General features: G+C 36.0%; 1 protein-coding gene across 1 annotated transcript; it reads left to right on the forward strand.

The window, feature by feature from the left end:
• The first annotated feature begins 7,036 nt into the window (after nt 1–7,036).
• On the forward strand, nt 7,037–18,346 carry LOC145674915 (uncharacterized). Its single transcript, XM_081745173.1, has 4 exons — nt 7,037–8,827; nt 12,515–12,620; nt 13,472–13,605; nt 18,087–18,346. The coding sequence occupies exons 2-4, from the start codon at nt 12,515–12,517 to the stop codon at nt 18,147–18,149; spliced, it is 303 nt and encodes a 100-aa protein (XP_081601299.1). The 5' UTR covers nt 7,037–8,827; the 3' UTR covers nt 18,150–18,346.
• The last annotated feature ends 640 nt before the right edge of the window (nt 18,347–18,986 follow it).

An 18,986-nucleotide genomic window follows, 5' to 3' on the forward strand; every position in this document is an offset into this window, starting at 1 on the left:
CGTCATACCACGTGACCTGGAAATTTGAATTTCCCGCGTGGGCGGGGCCTAAAGTCACGCGATCTCTATCAACCAATCAGAATCGAGAAATTTTTGCTGATTCGACTAGATATACGTCGGAGCATACTACTTCATTGAAATGGATAATTTTATTACACTGCACTTGTTAATCACGTACATCCATAACTGACACAGAATCTGAATATTGTCGATACAATGTATTTTGAACTTGTTGCACTAGTTTGTGTTTAGCGTATAATCTTAATTCCAAGTGAAGTCTTTTAAGGTCTATTGCAATGTCAATTGGAAACTCAATGTCCATTTGTTCACAAGCAAACTTTTTATCAATACAGGAATGCACCCACGAACGATGATTACAACCATCACAACATCTAGATACATGTTGTACAATATGCATGACATTTCTCAAAATAGTACTTTTTCAGGAATATACTTGTTTTGTTGCACACTTCCACTGTATGTTTAACACATTGGAATAGATTGATGAATTTGATCCATTCCGTTTGCTTTAGGTACACCATGTTGCGGGCTTCATGCAATGTACTTTTTTTTACGTAATAGCACCATTTCTTCTCGACGACTGTACGCCTGATGATTTAAGCCTAATGATTTGACTATGATCACATTTAGCTCATCATGAAAATAATCATTCATTTGGTCGATACGTGTACACAATATTTTCCACTCTTCAAAGTTCAGTTGTACAGCAGATTGTTCTGCTTTGCCCAATCAAATCACAGGTTCAAACGTTGTAGCACAGATAACAACCATCACATGTTTTGTTTTAAATATATTTATCGGATAAAAGCTTGCGAAAAAGAATCCTTTATCGTTAGAAGTACACATCTTTCCTGCTGAAACACACTTTCTCGCATGATTTCATGGACTGACACGGATTTTGCCAAATTCTAAGAGCTATGGCTCACGTAAATGGAAAGTAATGTGCTGACGTTTGAATTCATGATTTCATCACATTTTCTGACGTCATGCTGACCAACCAAATTCATAGATCGCACTCTGTGATTAAAGATTTCATCATACAGCTACGGCTTACGTCATTAAAAAGTAGTGTGTTGACTTTTGAATTCATGATTACATCACATTTGCTGACGAAACCAAATTCACAGATCCGGCTGTGTACTAAATTCAAATTGATGACTCCGTCCAACGAGCCATTTATAGCATAAAGATACAGATCCAGTGTTTAAGAAACGTAATAGTTCTTCTTGTTTTGATGCTTCTATGGGTAAATAACTTGCCAGTAAAATAATATCCTTATCATTTTCAAGATTCACTACGATTCTCAATCCAAACTTTGTAGGAATCACTTGGCTAATTAAGATTCTATAAGGTACACTCTGTTGTAAATCGGTAATCTTGGTAAATGATTTCATCACATCACGTGAGATTAGAAACTTCAGAAAAGTAGCGATGATGACGTTATCATTAATACTATTAAGAACGATGATGCAAAACTGATGACGTTGCATTACCATGTTCTGACGTGTATTATTGCATCATGATAATAAATGTTGCCAGATATTTTTGATCTAAATAGTTACGAAACGGTTCTTTACTAATTAGTACGCAAACCTAAAAATGTCAAACCAGAGACTAAAATAGTTTTTCACACAAAAATTTCAAAGCAAAAAAATTTCAAACAAAAATATTTCAAACGAAAAACAAATTCAAACAAAAATTTGAAACAAAAAAGTTTACAAAAAATTTCAAACGAATTATTTACAAACAAAAACTTTTCAAAAAAAATCAAACAAAATTTTGACAAAAAGTTTCAAACAAAATTTTCGAACCAAAAAATTCAAACAAAAATTTCAAAAAAAAATTAAAAAAGTTTAAAACGAAAAAATTTTCAAACCAAAAATTTCAACTAAAGTAATTTAAGTTTCACGGTTAACCGTCAAACATTATCAGGTTTTTAACTATTCGATTAACAAATAAACTGTTTTCGTCATATTTATCAGTCAGCAAAATGTTGAACGAAAGTGTTCAAACCAAGAATTTTAAACAGTAATCGACAAATGTTAAACAAAACTTAAAACTGAATGCAGCAAAGATTTGAAAATCATCAGCCAATCAGATTGCAAGAAAGATAGAGGTCAACCAATCAGATTGTATGAAAGATAGTGATCAACCAATGAAGTTGCATCAACAATAACTTTGTTAGTGTTTAACGAATCAAATTACGTCCCCTTGTAATTAAATTTCAACGTGTTGTAGCATGTACTGCCTTTCGTCTATGAGTCATAAGATTCAATAAGGTTACCTATGAGATTTCTGAAAACTCAAGGTAAAATCAACCATCACCAATGATCTTAGATTATGATCTGTGACCAGGGTGCGAATTGGCGGGGGGATGCCAGGGATTCCCCTCCTGACAAAAATCTTTCCCACCCTGAAGAAGAAATTTTTATCCCTGGCAGGGATAACTTTTTCCCCTCTGGAGTATTTTTAAATGGACATAAAGATAAGATAAATATTACTTGAGTGAAAATTTATGAAAGATCTCAAATCTCAACTGTTTTGTACTTGTTAGTGTATATATATATATATATATACAGGGTGGGCCATTTTAATTAATCCACGGAAATATCTGAAAAATGATAAAACATAGAAGAAATTTTTGAAGTACACGTTATATATTGCTAAGGGGGAAAACCAATTCCGCCAAAAGTACCCCTCTCCGCCCCCCGTAAATGGGGGTAACGGGGGGTAACTTTGAAATGTCAAATGGGAACATGGGTCGAGTAATACCTCATTCGAAAGGTCTTGGAAAACTAAGTAACGCTGTACCAAAAGATGTTTCATATTGTGCACCAGTTTCAAAATGGCCGCCATGATATGGTTCGGAAACTCTAGTACCCGTAGTATGAAAACCATGGAAGGTAAATGAGTGGAACAAAATTGAAATACGTAAATATCATAGGGCATATCGAATGATATAATCCCTGTGATCCCAGTGGCCTCCCTGAAGGGGTCTTGTGGGCTAACTTCAAAATTTCAATGTCCGACCGGACAACGGTTCGGGCGTACGCTTGACCTACCCAATGCTGTTTGGAAGGCAGACTTCATGCATAGAGAATTGGTGCACTAAGTTAACGCGGATGACCACAGTTACATTTTGATTAACTATTAGCATTCATGTCATATTGTGAGCTTGAAGGACGAAACGGTGTGTATGTATATCCCCGAAATGCTTTCTGAATAACCAGCACGCATTGCATAAAAGTTTCTCTTTTTTTAGTTCACTACAGCGTCATCCTTACAAACAAATGTTTCAACCACACCATACCTATTTGTAAGGTTAGCCTTAATTTACGAATTAAAGTAGAGTTCTCGTTTGAACTTTCACTTTACTTTCCACCCCACTCACATACAGAGCGCAGGGAGAGATTATTTTGCAGGACTTGGGATTCTCTCTATACATTATGGCAATTTTACTCTAATATTTTTATCTCTGTTGTATTATTCTCGAGCCTTGGAACGCCTCCGTGGTTTTCCTATTTAATTTTCGTTATTTTCATTTATGTCTAACCGTATTCATACTATGGGCACTAGACGTTTTCTTAGACACAGTCACCATGTCTTTGCGATCATTTTGAAAACGGTGTCTCATGTCGAAATTTTTCTTACAGAAGCGTTTGATATTAATTTGTCTATGTAACGTGATGTTACTCGCTTCAAGCTGCTATTTGAAATTTTCAAGTTGGCCCCGGATACCTTTCAGTTGGCCCTTGGAGTCACCCCGACAACACCTCTCGATGTGCCTTACGTCAGTTAGGTACTCCAGTTTTTCTTCTGTTGATTTATCTCCAATCGCTTTCATAGTACGGGTACTAAACCTTTTCTCTGACACGGATACAATGTTTCGGCGGCCTTTTGAGAACACTGCCATTTCACATCAATCGTTTTCTCCTGCAATATGTTAGATTTTGCAAGATTTATCGAACGAGGTACCACTCGACTCATGTTACTAATTGAAATTTTGAAGTTAGCCCCCAAGACCCCTTTAGGGAGGCCACTGGGATCACAGGGATCACACCATTCGATATGCCCTATGATATTTACGTATTTCAATTTTGTTCCACTCATTTACCTTCCATGGTTTTCATACTACGGGTACTGGAGTTTCCGAACCATATCATGGCGGCCATTTTATAACTGGTGCACAATATGAAACATCTTTTGGTACAGCGTTACTTAGTTTTCCAAGACCTTTCGAACGAGGTATTACTCGACCCATGTTCCCATTTGACATTTCAAAGTTACCCCCCGTTACCCCCATTTATGGGGGGCGGAGAGGGGTACTTTTGGCGGAATTGGTTTTCCCCCTTAGCAATATATAACGTGTACTTCAAAAATTTCTTCTATGTTTTATCATCTTTCAGATATTTCCGTGGATTAATTAAAATGGCCCACCCTGTATATATATATATATATATATATATATATATATATATGTATGTGTGTGTGTGTGTGTGTGTGTGTGTGTGTGGGAGGACTGGGTGCGCATATGGGTGAAATTCATCCCCCCTGGGAAAATTTTTCAATTCGCACACTTTCTATGACTAAAGTTCAAAGTATTGTTTCAAATTTTCGCCCCTCATACTAAAATTTTGTTATCACTATTTCTAAATTTAAAGAATGGTCCTACGTCCCTCTCTCGATATACCTAAGTCTTAGAATTAATAATGTTGGGGATCCTATGGGACAATTGGTACCATACGGGTGTTTCATGGCACATTGCCTTATAACTCTTCTATTTGACTTTATTCGTCCAAGTATTTTTTTGTTTTTCAAGTCCAGAGGCATTGTAAAAGACCTTACGTATGGTTTCACACCTTCCTGCGTCCAGACATAGTAGGTAAAGACGTCATAATTTAAAAAAATATCTTTTCTCTTATTAAGCCTATGTTCATTATTTTTGGCGGGCTAATTTTTGCAGTAAGAAGATTGAAATTTTGCACAAACATTTAGTGCATCGAGTAGTATTTACCAGATGTCTTCTCATATTTCTGTGTTAAAACAGGGAGGATCCAGAGGGGCATAGATTTGGAAAAAGGGATATTTTACCAAAAGCACTTTTCCTCGTTAATTTTCCCGCCTTAGATACATGATGGAGACGGGTGAGTCATACCGTCTAAAAGACAGTTGTATTCTGAAGAGAATGATGTGCAAAACATAACCCTAGGGTAGTTAGGGATGTCTCAAGCATTTTTTTTTTCAAAATATACTTCTGTATACGGGAATATGAGATATTGTCGTTATATTTTTTTGGCGGGCTTACTTTTGCACCTAGAAGATTGAAATTGTGCATAAACATTTAACCCACCTAGTAGTATTTATCAGATTTTTTTCAGATCACTGCGTTAAAACATGTGGAGTCCAGAGGGACAAAAATTGGAAAAATGGATATTTAGACCAAAAATCCCTTTCTTCGGGATTTTTCCGCCTTAGATACATGACGGAGACACGTGAGTCATACCGTCTGAAAGGCAGTTCCATTCTGAAGAGAATGGTGAACAAAACATCACCCTAGGGTAATTAGAGATGTCTCAGGAAATTTTTAACCTGAGATCATGGTCATTTGCGGTAATTTGGGGCATTGTGGGATTCTTGATAAAAATTTATCTTGCCCTTAGTATTCAAGATAAAAACCTGAAATTTAGCACACACATTCAGTCTACAAAGAACTATTTATTAGATTTTTTAGATCTCTACGTTCACACAGTGCCGCTCCAAAGGGGCCTAAAGTGTGAAAAAAATCCTCCGAAATTTTCCTTTTGACATCAATTTTTGATTTCTGGTATATGATATGGGCATGCAGCTTCATTCTGAAGAGAATAAGGTATGAACCATGATCCTAGGATAAATAGTGACAATGCAGTAGATGCTTAACTGAAAGCCTAAAAAATACCCCAAAAACCCCGTATCCCGAAAGGGTTAAAGAATGGTCCTACGTACCTCTCTCGATATACCTAAGTCTTAGAATTAATAATGTAATTACATGTTGTAGTTAGGTCTCAATTAGGTCAATTGTTTACCTTAGTAGAACCAACTGTTGTCTAGAAACGTGTTATTTGATAACTTCCACGAATTTTAAAAAGGAAACGAATCCCTGTACACAATTCAATCACATGGTACATCGTATTGCTTACGTTTATATTTAGCGCATAGGCGGGAATAATCAAAACCAATGACGTAATTTCATTTTGACAATTCTCAAATTATCCTACAAAGTTTAAATTTACCAATGTCCTGGACTCCTAATCTCATCATATGTCAATAACAGATCACGTGACCATACTCATATTTGACAATGATTTACCCAAAGAATGAGATACCACCCAATTCTAAGAACAATTATTAATTTAGCAATAAGAAATATACCCCTCTCAAAATTTAAGATTGGTACACAAATACACATGTGTCTTTGCTCAGGAAAGTAAAAAGCGTCATACGTACCAAAATAGTGATAAACGCTTTAGTCAAAGATCAAATATGTCAAGTGGTGAGTTTGTGCATTCAGGTGAAAAATCTCACATATGTGGAGTATGTGGAAAGGAATTTAGAGTATGTTCAAGTTTGGCAGCGCACATGGTGATTCATACAGGAGCAGAGCTAAACACGTGCCAAGAGTGTGGCAAGGCATTTAATCAACGTTCAACTTTCGCTACACACATGTTAATTCACACAGGAGAAATACCTCACATTTGCCAAGAGTGTGGTAGGGCATTTACTCAACGTTCACATTTTGCTAAACACATGTTAATCCACACAGGAGAAAAACCTCACACGTGCAAAGAGTGTGGTGAGTCATTTAATCATCGTTCGACCTTGGCTACACACATGCTAACTAGTGATGGGCAGTGGGAATATTCCCGGTGGGAAGGAATTTAAAAATGGGAATATTCCCGTGTTTTTTCCCTGGCCTATAAATTCCCGGGAAGGAATTTATTTCCATTTCTTTATTTTATCTTCCAAATTATAAGAACCATATGAATAATTACTTTATTTTAATATATTATGATTTAATTCTAGGTTTTAAAGAATTTGAAGTTTAAAAAGTTTAAAATTCTTTGACTGTACTTTATATAACTAATAATATATATTTGTTCCATTTTCATTTGTACTAAAATGTAAGGTAATTGTTTAGAATTGGGGGGCCAAAACTAGCAAAAATTAGGATGATTTACGAAAGAAATGAGTTGATAGTGATGTTCAAGTAGTCAAGAAAGTATCGAACACATGTTTTTAGGGCAGTAGGGATTTTATACAAAACGGAAAGGTATAGTGGGAGTGATTTATGTGAGAAAAAAAATGAATTGTTGGTAACGAAAACAACGTGCCATGCGGGGCTCTAACCCACCTTCATTCGCTAACGCTCGTTCTGCAACGCTGTCTGAATTTAATGTTGGTAACGTAATTGAACGTATGAAACCATAAAACAAACGCATCGGAATAGAATATCGCAAAAAAAGTAGGTGCAAATCTGGCCCCCAATGCTAAAGAACAGGCAAAACTAGCAAAGTACTAATTTACAAATGATGAAAAGGAACCATTTTGTATAGTAATTTAGAATTATGTAGAAATAGAGATGAAGTACTATTAATAAACCCTGATCCACCATTAGTAATAGACGTCGGTCTGTCTCCTCACTCTGACTACAATTTCTGAAAAGGATCTCGGATTTCTTTTACACGTGAATTAACGTATAGAATTTCGAGAAATAGGTAGAATGAAAGGTCGTGTATGGCAATGTTACGTGCTAAAATATTAAAATAAGTAAGTATCTTGCAAATTTTGTGAATATAAATATGTATGCGCAAATGTTGATAAAATGGTGAGACATGTATCTTCTAGCATTTATAAATTTAGTGTGTTTATAATATCAGCAATAGAGTCAAGTTGAGCAAATCCACTTACATTTAAATTTAAACTGTTACCATATAATTTTTTTCACAATATTTAATTGATAGAACATATTATAAATAAACATACATTTATTCGTAGTTTCAAAATATAATAAAGTGTTAATAAAGTAACATGGTACCGTTCAGAATATAGATTTTAAAGAATCCTCTGTGGACAACAGTAATAATATGCTGTGATATAAAAATTAATTCAACTTTGAAATCATAATATAGTAATAGAATGCAATTTTCTTTCTGATTGAACATAAATTCCCGGATAAATTCCCATTTTGGGAATCTTCCCGGGAATTTACCCATCACTAATGTTAACTAACACAGGAGAAAAACCTCACATTTGCCAAGAGTGTGGTAAGGCATTTACTCAACGTTCACATTTTGCTAAACACATGTTAATCCACACAGGAGAAAAACCTCACATGTGCCAAGAGTGTGTTAAGGCATTTAATCGGCGTTCAAATTTGGTTACACACATGTTAATGCACACAGGATAAAAAGTTTACAAATGCCAACAGTGTGGTAAGGCAGTTCATTCACGTTCAAAATTGGCTACACACATGTTAATCCACACAGGAGAAAAAGTTTACAAATGCCAACAGTGTGGTAAGGCATTTAATCGACGTTCAAGTTTGGCTACACACATGTTAATCCACACAGTAGAAATCCTCACACGTGCCAAGAGTGTGTTAAAAATTTACAAAAATTTACCAAACTATATGTTCTCATTCTGGCTGATGGAGGAACTACTTAGCGGATGGATAAAGAGAAGGTTAGAAGGCAATATGGAGAACATTCAAAACAGTGTTGTTTATTTATTAACAATATGTTATAAGACAAGAAGATAGAGGAGTTCGCAGGTAAGTACTGCTAGCAACATGAATTTAGTTTTAAGCGTGAATGCAACATTGCTTGTGTGCGATCATTGTAATCGATTGACGGTTAATCACGACAATCCATTATTTTTCTTCGAAAATCATGACTAATGCTTCTAGGTACCGGTTCCCAGATAGAATGCCAGGAAGCCTCACTCTATGCTTCTGGGCATTCTATATCTTAGACAAAGTTGTTGTGTTAATGATATGCAACTTTCCAATATATTCAGTAAATGGTTTACTTCTCTTTTTTTCTTTTTTTTGTGAATTGGGGCGTGCAGGTTTACTTTTGGCGCTGCACTCTAAATAACTGATGTTAAAATACAATTCTTTTAATAATTTCCTTCTTATTGTCCCCCAAAAAAATTTTTGCGATTGACATGAAAAAAACTTCCATGCGGGAAGGTTCTAGATTACTGGTCCCCTATGTAGGTTAGTAGCTGGGTTGGTTTCTTTCTCTACTAAAGTTTATACATTTAATCTACACAGTATTGCCGAGCGAGCTATACCGAGTGAAGGCGGTTTAGAGCCCCGCAGGGCACGTTGTTTTCGGTCTTTATTATTGCTCAATGGGAAGGGGGACCAGTAATCTAGAACCTTGCTCTCACTTGCAGGCCCGTATCCACGCGGGGGGTCTAGGGGGTCGGGCTCTTAAATTTTTACTGCCTGCCTAAAATGTTCACGGTAGGCTTGCAAATGAACTATAATATGGTTGGATTACCCCCCCCTACATTTTTGGGCTGGCTACCGGCCTGCTCACCTGCACAGATAAAATTTCAAGCGACCACCAGAAGTGTTAGTTGAAAAATTGCAATTCCTTTACGATTGCCATATAAGTACGGATTCCGTATCTGTTGCATAAAAGCTACAATGTAAAAAAAAAAAAACACAGGCGTTACTCGAGCAGACTGTTCTATCAAGTTTTGACACATTTCTTACATTCTCAGAATAAGTTAAAGTTTTTTTTTTTTTAGCAGCACTAAATAACAAGCTCCAGTACTACATACAGATTAACTTCAGAAGGGCTCGATGTAAATACAGTGTGGACGTATGGCATAAACACGAACAAACTTGTGCTAGGTGGCAATAAAAGCATGAATGCTACGTAACCGAGTCAGTGCAGGACGAACCTGGTGGCACTGTTCGTAGGTTTCTTTAAGAATATTTCCTTCGACTGACGCAAACTTTTCACTTTATCAAATTTTCCGTTGTTTGTTGAGTGTCCAATATTTATGACAGAAGTTATGTAATAATTTTAATTTAGCTATATTAAGGAAACTACTACCAGTGGCGTCATTTAGGGGGCAGGGAGGGGTAATTGCACCCCCTGAGATTGAGATTTATATAGATTTTTTGAGTAGAATAGTAGTCAGTGAAAAACGCAAAATTTTCTTATATCAAGGAGTCTTGCCATCCCACAAGCAGAATCTGAAATGACGCTTCTGCTACCAACCACATTTGTTTTATTCATTTACTTTTACCTTCTATTTTTACGTTTACGTTTTTTTTTTTTTTTTTTTTTTGCAAAAGTATACACACAGCCAAAAAAATGAAATATAGTGAAATCTTTCAGTTTAACATCCCATGATTATGCCTTTAGGTTAAGGGAGACGATGATTAAAGCAAGTGAATGATGATGGAAGAATGAGAAAGTGGGAGGAAACGGGAGTACCTCGACAAAATCCACGAACACACAAGCTTGCTCGGGTGAAAATCGTACCAAGGAAACCATGCACCTGAGGTAAGCGCTCCCCACTGAGCCACCGTGAACCCCACTAGCTAACAATGGGTGCAAATTATGCTACTTGCAGCACACACAAACTATTGCAATTGTATTGGTTTACTTCTGAATAACCAAGAAGAATTTAAGTAGTGATGTTCTTTAATCAGTCAACTAGAGAATTCCCCTGAATTTTTTACGTTTTATCGAAAAATTCCCTTTTTTCCTTTTTCCTAAATTTACCTATGAAATTTCCCTAGACTAGGGAACTTTCCTCCAACTACGAACACTATGGTGACTGTATCAGCTGAATTACTTATTGTTTAACACGGGTGTTGGTTTCGTTACTCATCGGGAAGTGTGGGAGCCTGAAAAATTAAGGTATGCGAGTTGCACAGAAGGTTAGTTTTTTCGAGTTTTATGTCAATTCCTTCATTGTACCTATTTTTGTATTATTATTCACACGTCTCATCTCTCCCTGTCTCCCTTTACCGTCTGGTTAGATTCTTTGGCTTCGTGCAGTTCAACCTGGTTAATGTCTTGTCCGTACAATGCTGGGACTTTATACTGGTACATTTCAGTCAGGATATGAATCTGACAGTACAGTGCTTTTGAATCAGTCTTACCAAGGGCCGAGCTGGTGCATAGTGTTCTTCGTTCAATCCCAACTTCCGCCAAGTGAACTTTGTAGTAGACAAACACCGTGTGCGTGGGTTTTCTCGGAGTTCTCCCGTTTCCTCCCACTTCTCCATTCCCCCATTTCCTTTATTTCTCAAGTGACAAATTCATCTCTCATTCCCCCTGCGTACACATGAAAGAAAACCACGTTGTTTAAGGGATACAGCTTTTTTCAAGCTTTTTTTTTATATTCAACTACTACCTTCGTTTTCCCTGTAATGGAATCTACAATAAAAATCTGCCTTGACAAGATTCAATACTTATGACTACTATGTACTATTCTACTCCTCCCCCCCGCAATTTCCTTGTACACGCCCCTGGATGGAAAAGAACTAGTCCCCAAATCCAAGTTTATCAATCAGTATCATATTTAGTTATTACTTCAATTAAACAAAAGTAGGCTTCGGAAGAAACCAATAAACTTCTGATTTTCTTTCCCTTCAAAATAAGAAATAACCATTCTCATATACAGCTTTACAAAACACACGACCTCATTGTTTCGGGACTTCGGCCTTCAAGACTTCAACCTCTGTAGCATAAAGAGTATAAATGTAAGGCATTATACTGAAACTTTGATTTCATTTGTTTCATTTGAATGTTTGCAACGATATGATTTGGCAGGGTTTTTCATAGTAACGAAATACTTCTGGCATTTATCTTTTATTCTGTCTTTTATAGTAGTCTGTATTCTAATCCAAACAATTTTAGTAGCCCCAACTACCTTCCTCATTAGAGTTGATAATTTTACAAGCAAAGCATACATGCAAAACTCTACGATGACATCGTGAGAGGTGTAATATTTTCCGTGTGAGTTATTCGTGCAACTGAGAAGGTAGCAAGCGCTACCGAAATGCCACTAATCTAATACACAATACTAAAGAACACGAAGTAAACTGAAAATATTTCGAGGTTTTGAAGAACAGGTTTACACGTTTAGCTCGAAAGTTTAGTCCTATTTCAGTGTTTTATCAGATACCAAATTAATATAAAACTAAATGTTATTAGATAAATATTTATCATACTAATTTCGGGAATATCTGACTTATTAGTTGTACGTACAACCAGTAACAGCGCGATCTGCCTGGTTTTATCATAGTTTACTTTGCCTGAACAAGAGTCTAATTGCTACTTCACATTATCCATGTATGCGCATTTCTAACATTGCAGTAAAACATTATGACAATGAACTACTTTGGAACTTCAGGACTAGAAAAAGGTAAAATATATTATTTAATAGAATATATTTGTATAACAATTAAATCTTTATATTTCAGATGGATGCTGAATTAAAAAAATTGTTCGGCGCGACAGAGTCTGTTTTCAATGTCATCTGTTTGGCAGTGATAATTTTCTTTAAGGTTTCGCTAGAGAAAGTTCTTGGTGAGTAAGATCAAGTTTTCGTGTATATTTATCATATTTCAGGTTGCATGTATAAATATGTACACAAGAGTCTATTTGTCATCAACACAACCCTACTTCTGGCAAAGCACCCATTCGTTTTTTTTTCTTTCTTTACATTATCTTTTTATAGTGTCTATTCACAAACATTGTTTTATTGTTATAATTCAATCGCAGCAAATAGTAGCTTTTATATGCTTTACTTTGAGAAGTAAAAATAAGTCAGTATTTTGACACACGTAATACCTTTTAAATAAACGTACATGAACTTAAAAATTGCACATCTTTAGCTTATTATCTTCACGTCTTAAGATAGTGATGGGCAAAGCATGGCCCGCGGATTAGATGTAGCTCCTTAAACGTTTCCACCCAGCCCACGATGTGATTCATTACCTGACGAATATAACTTCACTTCTGAGAATCAGTGGATTATACTTCCAGCCAAATTATGAGAAATGTTTAAAAATGCATTCACAATACCATTTATCACATTCCCCTTCATGATCTTTCGAGTATTAATAGAGCTTGGTTTTACAAGTGATACAATCACTGTTTTTTTTTAATTATATTGGCCCACCTATATTTTTTTCGTTTTTCTTTAGCCTGCGGCCCAAAATGTTTCCCCATCATTGTGCTAAGGAATATAACAATTGTCTAGGGCTTTAGATAGCAGTACACTTTAAGTAAAACCTTATTTCAACTCATGGAAGTAGTTTTTGAATAATTTAGTGTGATTTACATTGTACTTCAAAAAATATTTTGGCAGACAATAGCAATATATACTAATTCCAAACATTATTATATACTTACTTAGTCATATTTTCTCTCTATAGCAATCAATTCCGCACTACATTTGCTTCCATTTCTACTATTACAAGGTGTAATCATACGTAAGAAAGGAGCTAAAATAGTAAGGAGAAGGCCGGCACCTTATAGGAGCCACGAATATGTCATTGCAGAGCTACAGGTAAGTCGTGTTAGGCGTTTCATTGGACACATAATTTTTGTATACCTTCCTGATTAGGAATATGTCCATTATCGTTCAATAGTAGTCATAGTTTCATAATTACAGAGTTAATACATTTACTTTCCAGGTTATACGTTTTGGAAATATCTTAATAGAAGGATGCTTTTATAAATAATTTGATTTGCATATTAATGGATGGTTCTAACGTCATCTGTATATGTAGCAGTGTTGGCAAAAACCATGGCTTTTATTGAAAAAACAATAAAAACGGGTTTTTTGGTTTAAGCCAGGTTTATTTGGTTTAAATAATTTGCTTTATATATTCATATCATATATGGGCAGAAATAAGTTTGTTTCGCCTTGATGTTATTATGCAACAGCCGGGTTATGCTGGAAGGGGTCACATAAGCTTAAAGCGGAATAAGAACTGCTTCTCGAGTTACATCCGAGAAAATTGTCCTCCATTTGAACTCGGAACCAGGACTAATTGGCCACAAATGGTGATACGTCTGCCGACTCACTCACGAAGGAATCCTGATAAAAATACGTTGTACTGATCTTTACATGCTTCTTAATATAGCTCTCAAGAGTCATTTCAGAAGGACAAAAAGATAAACAGTGCACAAGTGAAACCATTATACTGAATTACATATGGACAATTTCAAAGTACTACGGAGTACAGACGAACTAATTTAATTCAAGTTAGTTAACAACGACTTTTATTGGTCCAAATTAAAGAAATACAACGACTTAATTTGCATATCACAAATATACGAATTATTTCACTAAATGCCTCTCGTGGGGTCTGTATGACCCTGCTTACCCCCCCCCCCACACACACACAAAGTATGGCATTTCGATGTATTTTATCAATAGTAAACAAAACAATATTTAGAATGTTTCTTGGATTGCAGTACATAACAATAATAATTACAAGAAAATCACAAAACAAACATTTATAAACTTACATAAGAAAAGTTGCTTTTGTAGTATAATCTTTTTGAGTAATGAATGGGGAATTTAGGTCTGAATATAATACGAATAATATACGGGAGTGAAACGTGATAACCCACAAATGTGTGTTCATCAAGATTTTACAAACACTTACACTTTTACGAACATTTTCGTTATTTGGTTTAAAGCAGTTGGTTTTTTTGAAAAAAAAAAAAAAAAACAGCTGCTTTAAACATTGGTTTTAACCAGCCAACCCTGATATGTAGTCATTAAGTTTCCTTTCTATGAATAAAGAATCTGTATTCTCAAGCAGTGGCGTAACTAACAGGCTCCCGGTATTTAAGTTTCGGAGTATAACTTTATAATGTTTGGATGTTAAAAGCACTTTGCAGAGTTCCCCCGTGGCTAAGCGGTTAGCGTACGCGCTCTTGGCGCGGGAGACCCGGGTTCGATTCCTGGCGGGAGCTCATGTGGTTCGGATTCCACGTTAATCACATAGCCTCGCTGCTGAAAGAGACGCTAAACTGAAATTCAACTCCATTCAAAAGCACTTTGCAGGTTTCATATTACTGCAAGAGTACTCTACTTAGAGGAAAAAGAAATCACGGAACCAGCTATAATAGATTTAGTGAATTCTACTCGGAAAATGTATCGCCTTTTGTTGCAACAACTAACACGTTTCCGATGAGTAGTGAAGAAACAATTTAGTGAAATTTTAACTTGGAATTAATTAGCCAATTATTTAGTCGTAGATAACTTCCTATGTTAGTAGTGTTCTGGATTTGTGTACTTCTTTGCAACTGTATCTCACTGTGCTTCTGACGAAGCCAATCCTGAGCGATCATTCAGTACACTAAAAGCCATCAAACTTTATATTCGTAGAACAAGGTCGAAGATGAAGTTGAGCTCAGCCCCGTAACTTGGGCTTTTTCTTGGAAGACCAAACATTAATTAGACCTCCTAAAATATGTCAAGTTGAGGCCCCCTAGAATAATGATGGCATTTGAAGTGAAATCCTTACTAAACGTGTTCGATACTTCTTGGGGCGCCAGTTGATGGTTTACTAAAGTAAGATCCAGATTACATATATGCTACATCTTAAAGGAATATATTTCGTTCAGATAGTGGGGCAGCAGAAACATCTTAAATTATTTGCAATGCTTTTGAAAATAGTACGGTGCTTCACAAGTTAACTAAATGAGACAATATGTTGAAAGCCTTACTAAATATATATTTTGTCTGGGGCTCTAATAGGACACATTTTACTGAATGAGGCTCGGAACACATTTTCGTTTCATTTTTTTTTCCTGTTATGTGGTAAACCCATTCCAAGCTTTATTTATAAGTTCCTGTTCATATCACATCATACAAAGCAACAAAGTTTTAATTCAAATGAATCCTATCAAACAACTGGAAGCTTAATTGGGGGGGGGGGGGCAGTTTCCTCATTCCTCCGCAAAAGTTACGGCATTGGTTGAGCCCTTTGCCAATCCTGAGCACTGAAAGCGAAGAATGGCACCACGTTGATATTGAGAAAGTAGCTTCGAATTACTCTCCGAAAAAAAATACGCCGGTTTAGAAATATGTGAGCAAGTTCCACAAGTTTTGACGAGTTTTCATATGTTAGTTGTAATGTGAACGTTAGGAAGAAATTAATTCTGCTCTTGCCTTTGAGGTGAGCGGTCCCAGGTTCGACTCCTGGTGGGGACACTCGGCCGAAAAAGTGTAACAGCTTTTTCAGACCTGCCATCTTGAGTGAAGCCTTTCTTGGGTTTCGTTCATTCATACCATTCAAATGCCGGGATGGAGGTACCTAATATAATGGTCCCAGGCTGCTTTCTTCCTTTACCAATCCTTTCTTCCTTCCCTTTCATCGTACAGTGGGCTCGCTGAGGGACGTCATCCTTCATACGGGATGGGCTAACGTGGCCTTAGATGTCGACAGCCCAGAAATCTAATTCCTAATTCCTAGAAATTATTTCTTTTAAGAAACTTTTAGTCCCATGTAATTGCTTAATAATAATAATAATAATAATAATAATAATAATAATAATAATAATAATAATGTGCAATTTGTATATTAGCAAGTAATGTCTGACTAGTTGGAAAAATAACTCTACTACTGTATAAATTGTACGTGTGCCATGAACGTAGAAACAGGAAGAGCCTTTTGGCATTTTCGCGGGTGGAGGGGGCATGCATTCTTAGTTACGCTACTGTTCTCAAAGCATTCTAGTAATTCGTTTAACAATTGCTAAAAAAGTAGAAATCGAATAACGCTGAAATTTTATATAAATTAGAATTTGTGGTGTGATTCATTGTTTCTTTCTTTCTTTTTTTTCCTGGAAGGGAAACAGTGAAGGAAACTGATAAGAGGATTTTACTTATGTTGGTGACACATAGCCTTTCTTAAAACGGTTCGACTTTGAGTAAATGTATTAAGTGTGGCAGAACAAGTATTGATTCAGGAAGCTCCGCTAAAAGACGCCACTTATGTTTTTTTTTCGTCACACATAAGCAGAAATGACTGATTTCCAGGTTTATTGTTTCCTTGTCTTGCATAGATGAAACAGATCAAAATGTTCTTGGTTACCTTTCAATTTCCTTATTTATTATAATCTTATTTCAATTGATATTAATCCTTCCAGAACGTGACAACCCTACTATTATTATAAAGATCGCCATAGACGAGTCAGGTCTTAAGTCTTTCATTTGATGTTTATTAGGATCACGCAAGTGGGATATATATAATATTGTAATGTTAGTACCATAGGTGTTCATTTTACTCCAACCTCACTCACCTTCATTGTCACAGTGAATTGGCCGTCGCCCTCACCTTCGAAGAGAGTTGACCATCGCTCTCGCCTTCGTGTTGGGAATTTATCCTCGCTCTAGCCCTGACAGTGACAGTTGGCCTTCGCCCTCGCTGTCCGAGCTTGTCATTGTCCTCGCGTCATTATGGTTGAGAGAATTTGAGGGTGAGGATGCCCTCGAGAGGGCCATCCTCGCAAGGGTAAACACCTCTGGCTAAGTACGTCCGTTACACCGCTCAATAACTCTTCAACAAAAGATAATTTTAAAATTGTTTTCTGCAATCAACAGCTAGATAATTTTCTCGGAGGAGTTCGTTAATGGATGTGATCCACCTACTTGTAGTGATAGAAATAAACCATTTCCGGTTAACGTTGATCACTATAGAGCATAGACAGTAATCTCACATTGTATATTTTTTAATCGATTAAGCGTCCCCAGAATATATTCCATTTCCACTCTAATCACTCTGCTAAAACACTAAATGGTAGATCTACTACAACTTCTGGTTTCAGTATTAATTGAAGAAATATTGCGTAATTCTCTTTACTGTCTACCAGAGTCTATATTATCGTATTTCAATTGATACTAATTCAAATTAGAACGTAGCAACACTAATATTATTCGAGATATCGCCATACACGAATAAGATTTATAAGTATTTCATTTTATTTTTATTTCTATTGTCACTAATTACACAATCTCTTTGTTTCCAGGGAGATGAAGGCATAGACACATTTATGGCAAATGAAAAACTTCTGGTAGGATCTCGAACATAGCTGTTGTTTATATTCTCCATTGGCAGTCGTCACAGACTATTTTCCAACGAATGCATACATCTGTCATAGTACTTTGTAGGCATATTCAGAAGGTTCATGTATCCTCATTGTCTTATCTAAGTTGTTATAAAAATTGTGCTTATGTATAGACTTAGTTTATTATTTGACAAATCAAAAATACAATGTACAAACATATTTTCCTTTAATCAAAATAAACCTAATATATATACATTTAAGTTTGGGTGTGTGTGTGTATGTGTGTGTGTGTGTGTGTGTGTGTGTGTGAATGTGTGTGTGTGTGTGAATGTGTGTGTGTGTGTTTGTGTGTGTGTGTGTGTGTGTGTGTGTGTGTGTGTGTGTGTGTGTGTGTAACGTCGCATGATTATGTTTCAAGGCTAAAGGAGAAGGCAATGATAATGAAGTGATGCAATGAAGAAAGTAGGAGGAAACGAGAATACATCGAGAAAACCAGTGCACATAAAATGTGTCCACCATATCAGGTTTACTTGTTTAAAACTACGCAAACCAACATAATAAGTCACAAGGAGCTTGTGTGTTGAATAAATTTAAATTCTCATCTATGCTATTTATGGAAACAACAGGTCTCAGCATAAAAATGTAACCTTGCAGATTCAAAATTGAGTAAAAAAGTACTTTAACAATTAGATTATATTAGTATTCAAAAGTAGGAATGGGAGTATTTATTCTGCTGCCTTGCAGGCACAGGGAAAATTTCAAAGGTAGATGAATTTCACACTGCACTAAAACATTTATAGTAAGTACGCCTTCTACACATTAATATTGATGTTAGACAGTTTCATCTTCAAAGCTGGGAAA

The sequence above is a fragment of the Thermobia domestica genome, chromosome 18, assembly GCF_964235325.1.
Source record: "Thermobia domestica chromosome 18, izTheDome1.hap1.1, whole genome shotgun sequence".
Classification (NCBI taxonomy): domain Eukaryota; kingdom Metazoa; phylum Arthropoda; class Insecta; order Zygentoma; family Lepismatidae; genus Thermobia; species Thermobia domestica.